Genomic DNA, 12,644 nt, shown 5'->3' with positions numbered 1-12,644 from the left:
TTAGCAAGCTGTGATGGCCAAGGGAATTCTTAGGCTAATTAAGCTGCTGTGGATGACAAAAGGGGTGACCCTTCTGTGACCTGTGGAAATTACCTAAGAGCCCAAGTGCCCATCTCATCAAACATCAATATGTCAATGGAAATGTATAAATCTGATTGTCAATTTCAGCATTAAGTTGACCAATTTCATGTATGTGCCTGTTATGGAAGATTGTACATTGGGGTGCTTGAGACACTGTCACTGCGTGTTTAGGATGAGGTTCACTGCTGCGAGAATTTGATCTGGTTTTGGTGGGACCCGGTGTTTCCACAAGTCCTGTTTCAGGAAACTGGTTCTAAGTTTATGTTGAACTCGTGATGACGACATAGAAAAATTGTTGCCAAGAAAATTTATGCCTAATTCTTCAGCTAGATAAAATCCTAATCGACCAGTGCTTGATTAGATCTGTAAGATGACGAATCCCTCTTCATGGCTGTGGCACTATCATCGGTTAACCAAGCACACATGATTTGTCATTTCTCTGAGTGACAGAAAGGAAATGATCGTCGGTGTAGATGGTCTGCTTGAGATTAGACACGTTTTGCAGGAAAGAATGGGTGTGGGGTGGTATCAATTGTCGGGGAGGAGAGTACCGGAAAATCACCAGATTGGTCTTGCTTACGGAAGCAACGAGAGTAATGGCTGTGTTTTTTTCCCTCAAATGAATATGTATGGCTGGTTTTATAGCAAACTACCATTGTAAGATGAGCAGAACAGCTGTGGGCAAGATCCCCAACCTTACGCAAACAACAGTTGGAGATTTGACTAATAAGATGAAGTTGCTTGAACGTTTGGTCTCTAGGGCCCTCGCCCTTGGCAACATCTTTACAATCGGAGAGGTCCACTAAGTTCTTGTGTTCAATAAGTTTAGATTGATCTGTGTTGTCTGCCGAGAGCTTGACCATGGGGCTGAGACAGCATCCATCTTCAGATGCGAGTTCATCTTCAGGGCAATCTCGGCTTCTCGTGATTCATTTCAAATCAAGTGTGATGGACTTTCAAGTGCATTTGAGAGTGTATTCCTGTACATGTCTGAGTGAGTGGCTCGGAGACTGATGGAAGATGTAGGCTCCTTGTGTTCAGTTCAGATAAGGTGACCACTGGTCAAACCCTGAAGACTCGAATATGCTGTTTCTCCTTTACTGGTGCATCAGTGACTGTCACTTGCCCCACCAAGACCAGAGGGTGATTATCAGTAGGAACACAATGGGTGAAGCGTAGGTACCGGTATTCCGTGTTGAGGATAAAGGGATGGTTTTTAGGGCGACCACCGTACAGCCCAGAGTCATGACTCCAGATTCAAATTATCTGCAGTGAATGTGTAAATAGTTGAATGATGCAAAGGAGAAAATAATTCATGTCTCAGATTATAATTCTTATGACATTTATCACCATGGTGATCTTTATGAAGAGTTCATAAACCTCAAGCCGCTATAATCCATGACAATTGTTCATAACATACGCACCAGATACCCCGATGCTCTCACCCGTCAGTGTCAATCATTGGATTTTTCATCAGGGCGACATTCGCAGACTATTCGCATGTGAATCAATGCGAGAGAACGTGATCAATAATGCAGAAACAATCAACTAGCATTCAGGTTCCCTTCAATGCAAACAATGCACTTTATCAACGGACCAATAGCAATGATAACACTACAGTTTAGGTGAACCGGATTAACCCGTCGAGGTCGGAATGCTGCAAATATGACAGACATCTTGATGTCGCTTTCAAGTTCAAGAAGTCAATTGAGAGGGCAGTTTTGAAATTTTGTTCACCTTAACCAAATATATCCAGCGATGGGGCCATTGAAGATTGCATTCATTTGGTGAAAGGAATCATTGGTATTTGTCATGTCAACTCTGTCTTATTTGAATCATCACATGCATTTCGTCCCAGTTGGTTTCAAATATTTCAATTGATAAAAATGGACTAATTGTCACAGAGCCTTACTTTTAACATTAACCATCTTTCAAACCCTCCAAATTAATCAACATCGGTTCTTTTATATAACTCATACATCACCCCAGCGGCCACTGGCAACAAAAATAGCAACCAACTCCCACATCTCTAAATCGCCGCAATCACCATAATGGTTTCCATGGCATCGAGAATTATCTTTTGCCATCTCAGTTAATTTCTTTCCTTTGGTGACATTTTGACAAACTGTTCTGCGAGTTTCAAAACCTCTCGAATGTTTCCTGCGTTTATCTCACCTTTTCCTTCCTGTCCTCCGACAATCATGTCAGATTTTTGTTCCAAATTTTCGAAAAGTACTCTGCCGTTGGTCTTATTCCTTGGTCTTGTTCTTTCGAAATCAACTCGGGAAGTGGCTAAATGTCAAAGAGGTGAAAGGTCAGCTGAACTTCAGTTGCATCATTTGGTGATAGCCATGAAAATTTTATGTTGGCGATGTGCTCACCTCTCCTTGGTGTAAGTTGAAATATCCCTTGATCAGTGTTCTCCACTCAATTTTCTTTTGGTCAGGTAGTAAGCTTAGAGTTTGTTGAGGCTGAAGTTAGTGGTCTGGTGGTCTTAAAGTTTTCAAAGAAAAACCATCACAGCTTCAAAGGAAATGGTCTGGTGGCCCATCAGACCAGTAGGTGGCAGAGAACACTGCGTGATATGAACTAGCACTTCCTTATTAAACGTGGTATTTCTTCTGCAAATAAATGCTGCATGAACCTTGTTAATATCCGGTCACTTTGAACTGTTAATTGACACGAGCAAGAGATCAAGAGATTTTGGTGATATCTAAAACCACACAAGGTAAAGAGGAGTGGCTCGGGTCTCTGACTAGCAAACATCAATGACACTAGGTTAATAATTGGTAATAGCTGCTGTGGATAACAACTTCATCAATAATTCTGCAGTGTTATTTATGATGCAAAGTTGTGAGAAAATAATCTGTGTTATTTACTGACATCATGGTCAAATACCACTTACAAAGGTCAAGAACTTCATGATATTGCTATATAAGTCCTCAAATTATCAACTTGAGGACATGAAGTGCTATCAGTTGAGTAATACCAAATTCCTGTTGACATGATAGAAGTATGATTATATCAACAGTTGCAGTTTAAAAGTCATTGCTTGGTTGTTGCATTCTACTTAACTATTTGTTGTTATCAGTGCCTTTGATTTCATTTATTCACTTGCTTATGCCAATCTGCTTGATGTGAATGAGGAGTTGGACACCAATATTTCTCCTCAAAGACAATAATGGCATATATTTTGACCATCACAGGTTGTTAGTATTAGATAATTCTGAAAAAATCTGTCTCTTTAATATCCCCCCTTAAGGAAAGAGCTTCTTCACAGTTGATATTCTTCTATGCCGTTTCTTCACCGCATCTTCATGAGTAACAGGTGGGCTGCATCAGATGGTCTATAAAAGCGTGGGATTGGCTGATCCATCATCTAAGGCTCGACTAATGGCGGGATTAGCAAGATGATTTATAAGATACGGAGCAGTGGAGCATCAGGGGTTTCACGAGCCAGCGATTCCTTGATGTACGCAGATGAGTCAGCGAAGACAAGATTGAAAAAATAATCGACTGGAAGCTGGAATGTGTTGAATCATGATCACTCAATGGAGACAATGATCTAAAGGACTTGCTCATCCCGAGAGAGTTGGATTTTGTATTTGAGATTGCACATGACTTCAGCCATCTCTGATCAGGTTGAAGTGGAATCATGTCGAGGTTTTTTCTTTCCAAAGAGGTTTTGTCATCAGTTTATCTAGTGACTTGCAGCAACTAATGTCTGTGCCGCATCACTTGACCCAGCGACTTGCTGAAACAAATGTGTTTGCTGCATAATCACTTTACCCAGCGAATTCGCTGCAACAATCTCGTATGTTTGCAGCATCACTTGACCCAGCGAACTTGCAGGAACAGATGTGTTTGTAGCATCACTTGACCCAGCGAACTTGCATGAACTGATGTGTTTGTAGCATCACTTGACCCAGCGAACTTGCAGGAACTGATGTGTTTGCGGCATCACTTGACCCAGTGAACTTGCAGGAACTGATGTGTTTGCAGCATCACTTGACCCAGTAACCTTGCTGCAAGTGGTGTGTTTGCAGTATCACCTGACCCAGCGAACTTGCTGCAACTGATCTGTCTGTCGCATCACTTGTTGGCAAATGCAGCAACACCTAAAAAACTCGTAAGGTGATCGACTGTGAACATTAGTCAGAGAAAATCGCAAGTTAAGCAAAATTTATGATACCAGGAGCCCTCAGCGAGAGTTATCGATCGTGTCTGAGGTTACAGAATGACGTCACCATAGCTACATGTCGAAAATTGAAAGGCTGTCATAAAAAATGCTAAGATTCATGGTCTAGCTTCATCTAGTTGTCCATGTTTTGCTCTGCTATTCCACACTAAACTGGTTATTTTACACTGTGAGGCTACATGCATATGGCAGCTGGGGAAAAAGGAGAAAGCAAGTTTCCTACTGCATGCTCTTGTCTCTGAATATTTTCCGACTCATTTTGGTTTACTGTTGGAATTATTCAATGGAAGTTGAGATGATGCTTTCACTTCTTTGACAGGGACACTAAATCGATTGGACATTCCATCCCCGGAGATGCTGTTTGGGAGTAAAAGCAATTGTTGGGAAAGAATGATGCTGGGTCTGTCTGCTCTATGACGTTTAGGGATTCATCTCTGGTGGTGGTTTCAGTTCCACGATATATTTCGTATGGTTACTCATGTGACAGATCGCCTACGTTTTCCGCTGTGAAGTCCCAAAGATACTAGAAGACAGAGTTCAGTTTCTTTACTAGTGCTTCATGGGGGAAGGAACAACTACAGACAGTGGGTGATATGAATAAAGACTAGCAAATGCTTTTATCTAAAACTCCATGTACATTTACACGAGGCCTTTCTGTACAAAATTGAAGTAAAAGCATTTGCTAGTCTTTATTCATATCACCCATTATCACTCCAGCATGGAACAATGTATGTAAAGGACATAGCCACGAAGTGACTTGATGAAGATTTTAAAAAACTACCTCCAAGCCAGGAAGACAGAATCTTAACTACTGCGCTCCCTTATTCAGCATTCCCAGTTGGAAGTCTCTCTGCATGGCCTTTTATAGCAAATTTCCTTGGAAAAACATGCTACCTTTCAGTTGGTAATTAAGAGATATCGTTTGAAGTCCTCTCTTTCTCCTCATTTGACAATCTTTGAGATTGATGGTCGTTTTTTCACTGCTCCACACTCCCGGCACACCATTATCTTCCGATGACTGATCATCCTGTTGAATTGGTGGGTAGACCTCGCTGTCAATGGCGCGTCTCGGAACATACATCACACGAGATAATCCTTTATACGATGTCAATACTCCGTTGGTCTTTGTGATTGTCCTTTGATGTTGGTTTGTAGCATCTCATGTCCTTTTGGGGAGGACTTCTGAAGTATGCTTCACGGCAGGTGTGTTCTGGCTTGGATTGGTTGGGATGATGCCATTGATGGATACGAAGTGAATCATGAAATAGACTTACAAAAATTGATGTTCGTATCAATTGTGGCCAGTTCTTTCAGTTTTAAAGTGGACAATGGTAATTTGAGATGAGAGCAGGTATTTCTATTTTGTGATATTTGTTTCCTCTGCAAAGGGAGCAAGGTGGCCTGCTCAAGCTCACAATCAAACAGATCAATTATCAACTACTCAATTGAGGAAATGCTCGCCTTTGATATTTGAAGCAGAATCCTGAACCCTGTGTAGAGACAACTAATCACACCATTATCGCTGGCAAGGAGCCATTATGACGCAGCTTCATCAATATTAGCCTTCTTGCTCATTATAATATCGAGTAATCACATGCTCAATATGCAATAATCAATGGTCAGTCATCCATTAGCGGGCTATCCCATAGCAGGGGTTAGTGCTGGTTATGCTCAAGCATTCAGTGATATAGCTACAGTGCATTAAACACCAGAAGAGGATTCCAAACATTGACAAGGTTCTTTCTGTCCTTGAATTGACCTTTGGGAGAAACATGCTCTCTTCTTTGACTTCAGCAGGACACTCTTGGCACTTTTTAAGTGCCATGCCTGATTACATCTGGTTGTTTAAGACCACTTTGCCTCCGAATCCTCTCCTGAACTATCATTCTTACCTTGTAATCAAACATTTTGCCAGCAGTTGTAACATCAGTGAGAATCTTTGCATATTCTCAACTGGCGTTTATTCCGCCAAGCGTATTGAAGTGGTTGTGTGAAGGAGCCAATATATCAATTGCTGGGATTGCTCCAGCTATCAGGGCGATGCAGGTAGCATTGGTGTACATACGCCCCATGGGTTCCAATGATACATTATTGTGTAAAGATATGAGTGCTCAGTGTGTTCACAACTTTCCCAGACGTTTCAGCACCTAGCGATGACATTGATGACTAATAAAAGCGTTGAGTATGGATCAATTGTACATTAATTTCAGCAACCTGCAGCCGAATTACAGCTTAATATCAGTCTGTATTGGATCAAAATTCAATAGTTTCATGCTAGACATGAATATTGATGTTTCATTAACCCCTTCTTTCCAAAATCAACTCCAGTCGATAGCTTTGTTGAATAACTGTGTAACAAATGCAATTTCCTGTGTAGATTCAGTTGGTCTGAAACCTTGGCTGTATTTCTCCATATCAGAGACAGTTGCAGTCTATATCACAGGCACATGAAGTTTCCTATTGACAACACTCATCATAGGACATTATTTGATGAATTTTGTGACTAATCTGGTGGTTTGATCTTCATGTGCCTGTGTCTTTGGTAGAGTGGTTGTCTGTCTGCAACTGTCTCTGTCATTGGTAAGTCCTATCACATGCTACATAGTATCAGAATTCCAAAACTGAGAAAAGCAGGGGCCGTCTAACGCTGTCATTATCTTTGGTGTGTCCTCAGCAAATTTGGTTGAGGACAAAAACGGATTATGCATGAAACGAATCTCTTTAGTACCATTAATCCTGATAATGGCCATTAGTCTGGTGGTTAATGGTTATTCTCCAAGGTCGAGAACTGACCGATAAATTACCACGCCACATGCTCCTTCCCGTTAATACCATATTTTAAATGAATGTGTCATGGCTGTGATAAACCTGCATGCGTGGGTAGGGATCGGAGGTGAAGATATACCATCGAAGGAGGATTGGGAAGATCAATGGATGGAGCCTTGGTGGGAGTGTTTGCAAGTGCACAACACAATATGTAAAAGGACTACCATAGCAGAAGCCAAGAGAAAATCGAGTAAATATTACTACTGTATGTCAAAATGTGAATTCATGAGCATCTTGGGATTGATGTGCAGAAGAGTATGAACGCTAAGGGGAAGGAGTAAAAAAAGTGCACAGTGGTCTCTTGGTTTGAGTCATTCTTCATAAAAAGTCTTCTGCCAGATATGGTCCCCAGCGTGCTCGAAAGCTATTGCTCGATGAGATGCACCTATAGTGGACATTTGGTGACGTAGCTTGGCCTGGTTCCAAATTATCCCTGGCCCTTCTCTGTGTTGAGACATCTCGTGAATCACTTTGCCATGAATACTGTATAAATTGACACATTTACGGCTGGTCATGTCGGTGAGGAGGGCTGTGGATTGATATGTATTACTTCAAGGTCTCAACTGCTGCTGGTTCATGTATAATTTATTGACTGGGACATCCTATGTGTTAGAGCGATTTGCTTCTAGCTCTAAGACGGTCTTCAGAGGAAATTCCAGAGTCCCAAGTAAAGCAAGGAGTAAAGGCAAATGTAGTAGAGTATTGCCAAGAGTGTACACCAGGTCAATCAAACCCTAAATGTTGAGCTTTTAGATGCTGTCAAACTCAGCTCGAGGTAAGATGCTATCTTACTCAGCTGATAAGCTTGCAGCATGTTCTTGAGAAGAGCAACATATCTTTACCTCCATGCAAGCTCTTCTATCTGCCCTTGCTGAATGCCTGTTAGATTAAACCTTGATGCAGAAATGTAGGAATGCAACTTGCTTCTGTCTATCCAGAAAAAATGGAACGATTACAGCATCCGCTCTGGTTCATTTGCATCATTCTTTTGTCAAATAGTTTCGGTACTGGTGGTTGCTGCTCATATCTTGGCAATGGTTGATCTTGGCTATAAACTGGGTGGGCCAGTTGGTGCAACAGGTGCTTCTACTCTTCTGCAAACATTTTTGGTTGAGTTGGTAAATGATGGTATGTTATTGTTTAGTCTCTTTCATCCGGATCCTGTGCATGCTTATCAAGTTGGTACCAAGGTATCTTATGATCTGGCCACCAGAGGATAAAAAGCTGATCATTTCTGTGACACCTTCCATCCACAGTGGTCACCCCCCCCCCCCCCCTTGAACACTTGTTTGGTGTCTTTGGAATCGAGCCGTCTAATCATAACCCAATCACAATTACAACCAAATATAGCCGTCATGTTCATTCATGGCTTCTTTGTAGTACCATCATACTTCAAGCAACAATCAGAAAAACAATATCAGAATCAGCATCAGCAGATTACCCGAGGCACTGATAGCTTTCAAGCTGGATCTGTATAACATTCTTCTTCTTGTTGTACCTCTATTTCTTCTTCATGTTGTACGGTTTCAAAATGTGAACCTAAGTCGTACAAAAAATATCTTTGATGAATGTTGATATTTTAAGATGCACCTGTTTAGAATAGTCTAAAAGTACTTCTTAAATTTCAATATGAAGTTGAACTGTTAAAAGTCATGTTCACAGTTGCCTCATGGGCGTGTTCTTCTGTTTCATCTTTGATAACATTGACTCAACAAGTCACAAATGTCAGAAACAGCTCGTCTTGTTTGAAAAGAACAAATGTCAAGTTTATTATAAGCTGTTATAGTATCATGCTTGTAGGGTTTTCGCAATATCTTAATTGGTTTTCTGTGTAAGAAACCTTTCGTTGGTTTCAATCTCATGACATTCATAATTGCAGAACATGTTTTGTTTCATTCAGATTGGTCTGTTCTACCCAAAATAGAAATGTTTTCAAATTGGTAGATGCCAGATGTCATTTGGTGCTGAGGTGAAAACTCGAGGAGTAATCTCAGCAAAAAAGAACTTTTAGTTATTTTGTAAATAACTTTGTACTTGAAAGACCAGGGCTGAATATTGGTTATTTTACTGAGGTTTAAAGTCAATTACTAAAGGATATTGTTTTCAAATTAATCACAACCCTGCCATGAGGTATATTGGGGAGGGGGAGGGATACTCTAAGAAAGAACTCAAAGGCATGCTTTTAAAAGCATAAGGTCATATCACTTGTTTTAGGGTCAAAGAAAAAGTCCAAATTTTGAAACGAATTCTCTTAATTTAAAAAAGAAGCTCAATTTTCCTTTGCTTTATCGTTGCAGATGTGCAGAAACTCTCAGTTGGTGCTCTGAACGAACTTCTGGAAGAGATGGAATGCATGATAAAAGAATACTCGGAAACGTTAATTCAAGAGCTGGCGCTACGCGACGAGTTAGAATACGAAAAGGAGCTGAAGAACCAGTTCATCTCACTGCTGTTGAGCATACAAAAGAAGCGACGCGAGTGCCACCATGACAAACGGAAAAACATCAAGAAAAACGCGAAGGCTGGGAATGGCAATGAAAATTCAACAGTAAGTTTTGAATTTTTGTTGCTTTAGTATTGAGTGGGCGGGTCAAAATGATTCTGTTTGATTAAGATTGCTTTTTTGGTTGTCTTTGGAGAGTTGTTTGTCTTCTGTGTGTGTTCTCGTAAAGATGGCAGTGTGTTTTACTGTGATAACTATAACGCAGAGTTACGCCAAGTGACACCAACTGAAGTCATTGTCAACTATATAATCTTGCTGCAGATATACAGCTGCCATACTTTTTATCCGATTGCCTATTCATAATCTAGATGATAATAGTATGTATCTGACCTTCTCAGACACTGACATTTCTCATAGCATGGTGATGTGAATGATGTGATGTCAAAACCAGTAAATGCAAATAGACAATGTATGGGGTTACTGCATCACACAACTCTGATCTACTGTGTTTCTAAGACAGCTAATGATACTCCCACAGAATATATTAATTATTAAAGGTCATGCATACATCTAATATGGGCATTATTTCAAGCCTAGTGCCTTCAAAATAGAACATTACCCTGTGCTTAATATAGTTCCTCTGCATTGTCGGGTATTTTTTCCCGTTTTGCGCAAAATCGATCGTGAAAACCGATACGGGTACAAGGCGAGGATGTCTGATGTAGCAGCATTGACGTTCCTATCTAAGCCTCCTTAGATTTTCTGCTAAAGGCCAATTTTATCACGGAAGGATGAACAATAGACAGCTTAATGGATTCTGTGTGTTGTGTTTTGAACATATATTGGAAATATTGGTCTTGGGTGGCCTCGTTATCATCACAGTTTTAGCGCGCAGTAAGCCCAGGGGCATACTTCAAAAGATACCCGCCACCTGCCATGGACCTGTTGTATTCAACCTTCCGTTTCTCAGATACCAAACTCCAGTCATACTTCTCCAATTGCGAGTTGCAGAAGGTACAGTACTTTGATGACAGTAAAAGGGATTGTGAATGCAAAGGTATACCGGAAATGGCTGGGGGTGAAGAATATGCCAGCAAAAGGGGTCAGGATTTGTTTTACCCACTCAGTTTCGAAACCAGGGGGAAGTGACTTGTCCCTCTTCATGAGCAAATAAGTGGTGCCTATCATTCTTTCACGACTCATTAGAGAGGCAAATGTTCCTGAAAAGTAGTTGCATTGCCTTAATGGCCTGAAGGGTCTCAATCATCCTTAACTCCATATCTCTATCCCTGGAATGCTTTTATCGAAAAATGCCAGAGGAGACTAGGAAAACAATGCCGTTAAAATCCTCGGGGTGACAATGATAACAATGGAGGAACCTTGAAATCAAATACATTTGCATATCTTTCTGAACCCCGAGGTGAAATATGTGATAATGAATTCCACCGACAAGATCGATAAATAAGTTTTCATATCGCTAAACGCATTGATTGTATTGGTCTGTCGAGATATTCAATCACTATTTATATCGAGAACCATCAGGTGATGAGTGACACACTATACATCATATCGCAAAAAAATCTGTACTGGTTGACTGCATTGACAGGACTATCACGCCAATTGAAGAATTACTGTTGTTTAGTGCTGTTCATCGATGCATGTACATGCAACCTATGAACAATTACACAATGTATCAGCAGATATGAACTCGGCACACAGGGACATTCGGGCATCAAAAATATCAGGAAACGATATCAGACCCTGCTAATCTTTCTGAAATCTTTTGTGGTGTTGTTCTCGGCCAATGTTTTGAAGAAAGCCAACTTAATAATACATCAGTTGGCGACAAAATGAGTCTGGCTTGGCCGGCACCCGTCCAACATGCGATTAATCATCATTCAGTAACCTTATGATATCTAATCGTTGCCCTGGATTACAATCTAATAGTCGGATGCAAATATATTACTTGGTATCTTTCGATTCCGTATGTAAGCATATGTAAATGTACATGCAGTCTCCTTCAATAATCGTCGGAATGGTTGTACGGTGCTGCCACCCAGTGATAATCTCTCATACTAAGATTGAACTATTGTTTGAGTCATTGTAAATTTAGTCATCGGGAAAGATACGTCACTATGGATTATTGGAGAAGTGACAAGAAACCTTATATTGTTGCAGACTTACCTGTGATTGGTCAGACATGTCGTCTGTTATGGCATGTATAGAATCGAAACAATTGGGAATGATTTTCTGTCAAGTCTATTCATTGAGGAAACATGAAATTACAATCACCATGAAAATCTCTGTAGAGGACTGACATTTTCTTGGCGAGAGACTCTAGGCAGGACTATTTATCTCAAATCTGACTGAAATCAGTCACCCTGATTTCACCAGAGCCACGTGTCCTCAGATTTCACCTGAGCATACGTGTTCCTCATTTTCCCCGAGATGTTTTTATATTGGATGGTCTAAAATCTTAACGTTTAGTCATTTCTCTCGTTTCAGTTCTTGACGACCGTCATTCCTTATCATGTAAATCAAGGTGCACCAAACATATCACAGCTACAGATATATATCAAAAGTAAGTACCAGATATGAATGACCAAACGTAAGCAAGTCATTTAATTCAAGTGTGAATGTACTTTGACCTCACGCAGTCCTTGCGCTTTCAGTACCCTACCAACCATCAAGATTTCTGCTGATGTAAAAAAGTTCATCAGAGGTAAAGGTAAATAAATTGATAGGAGACACAAGTAGTCATCTGCTCATACACAAGGAAAATAGTCAATTAGGGTCAGTGATGCCTAGATGAAGGCCCTAAAGAAGATTTCCTTGTCTACTTGTGCCTTGTGATGCTTCCTTATCAAACTCCTATTTTCTTTCAGTATTAAAAGCTATTAATGAAGACAGTCCACAGGTTCCAACTCTGCTCACAGATTACATTCTGAAGGGTGAGTATCAAGCCATGATTGGCTTGATGCAGGAGCGTGCGACGATCATCCGAGATTTCTGAATTCATGAAGTTGTGTTCGAATATTACTTATGCTCATCCTGCCTTGGAGCAGGAATACTAACTAGAGAATAACATCTCCAAAT

The 12,644-nt window shown here is 40.5% G+C and overlaps 1 protein-coding gene across 4 annotated transcripts in view; it reads left to right on the top strand.

The window, feature by feature from the left end:
* The window catches only part of LOC135484123 (fasciculation and elongation protein zeta-2-like), a 64,470-nt gene that overhangs the window by 44,479 nt on the left and 7,347 nt on the right, over positions 1-12,644 (top strand). For 3 of the 4 annotated variants that reach the window (XR_010446424.1, XM_064765267.1, XM_064765264.1), the window contains 3 exons: positions 9,403-9,653; positions 12,036-12,129; positions 12,434-12,499. Coding sequence is in view for 3 of the 4 variants with exons in the window: in XM_064765267.1 (XP_064621337.1) it covers positions 9,403-9,653; positions 12,036-12,129; positions 12,434-12,499 (411 nt within the window). In the remaining variant the exon portion in view is untranslated. The remainder of the gene's footprint in view (positions 1-9,402; positions 9,654-12,035; positions 12,130-12,433; positions 12,500-12,644) is intronic. The other variant, XM_064765265.1, reaches the window with a different exon arrangement.

Source organism: Lineus longissimus, chromosome 3 (genome assembly GCF_910592395.1).
Source record: "Lineus longissimus chromosome 3, tnLinLong1.2, whole genome shotgun sequence".
NCBI classification, from domain to species: Eukaryota; Metazoa; Nemertea; class Pilidiophora; order Heteronemertea; family Lineidae; genus Lineus; species Lineus longissimus.
The sequence above is the reverse complement of the archived record's forward strand: the minus strand, read 5'-3'. Positions and strand labels throughout refer to the sequence as shown.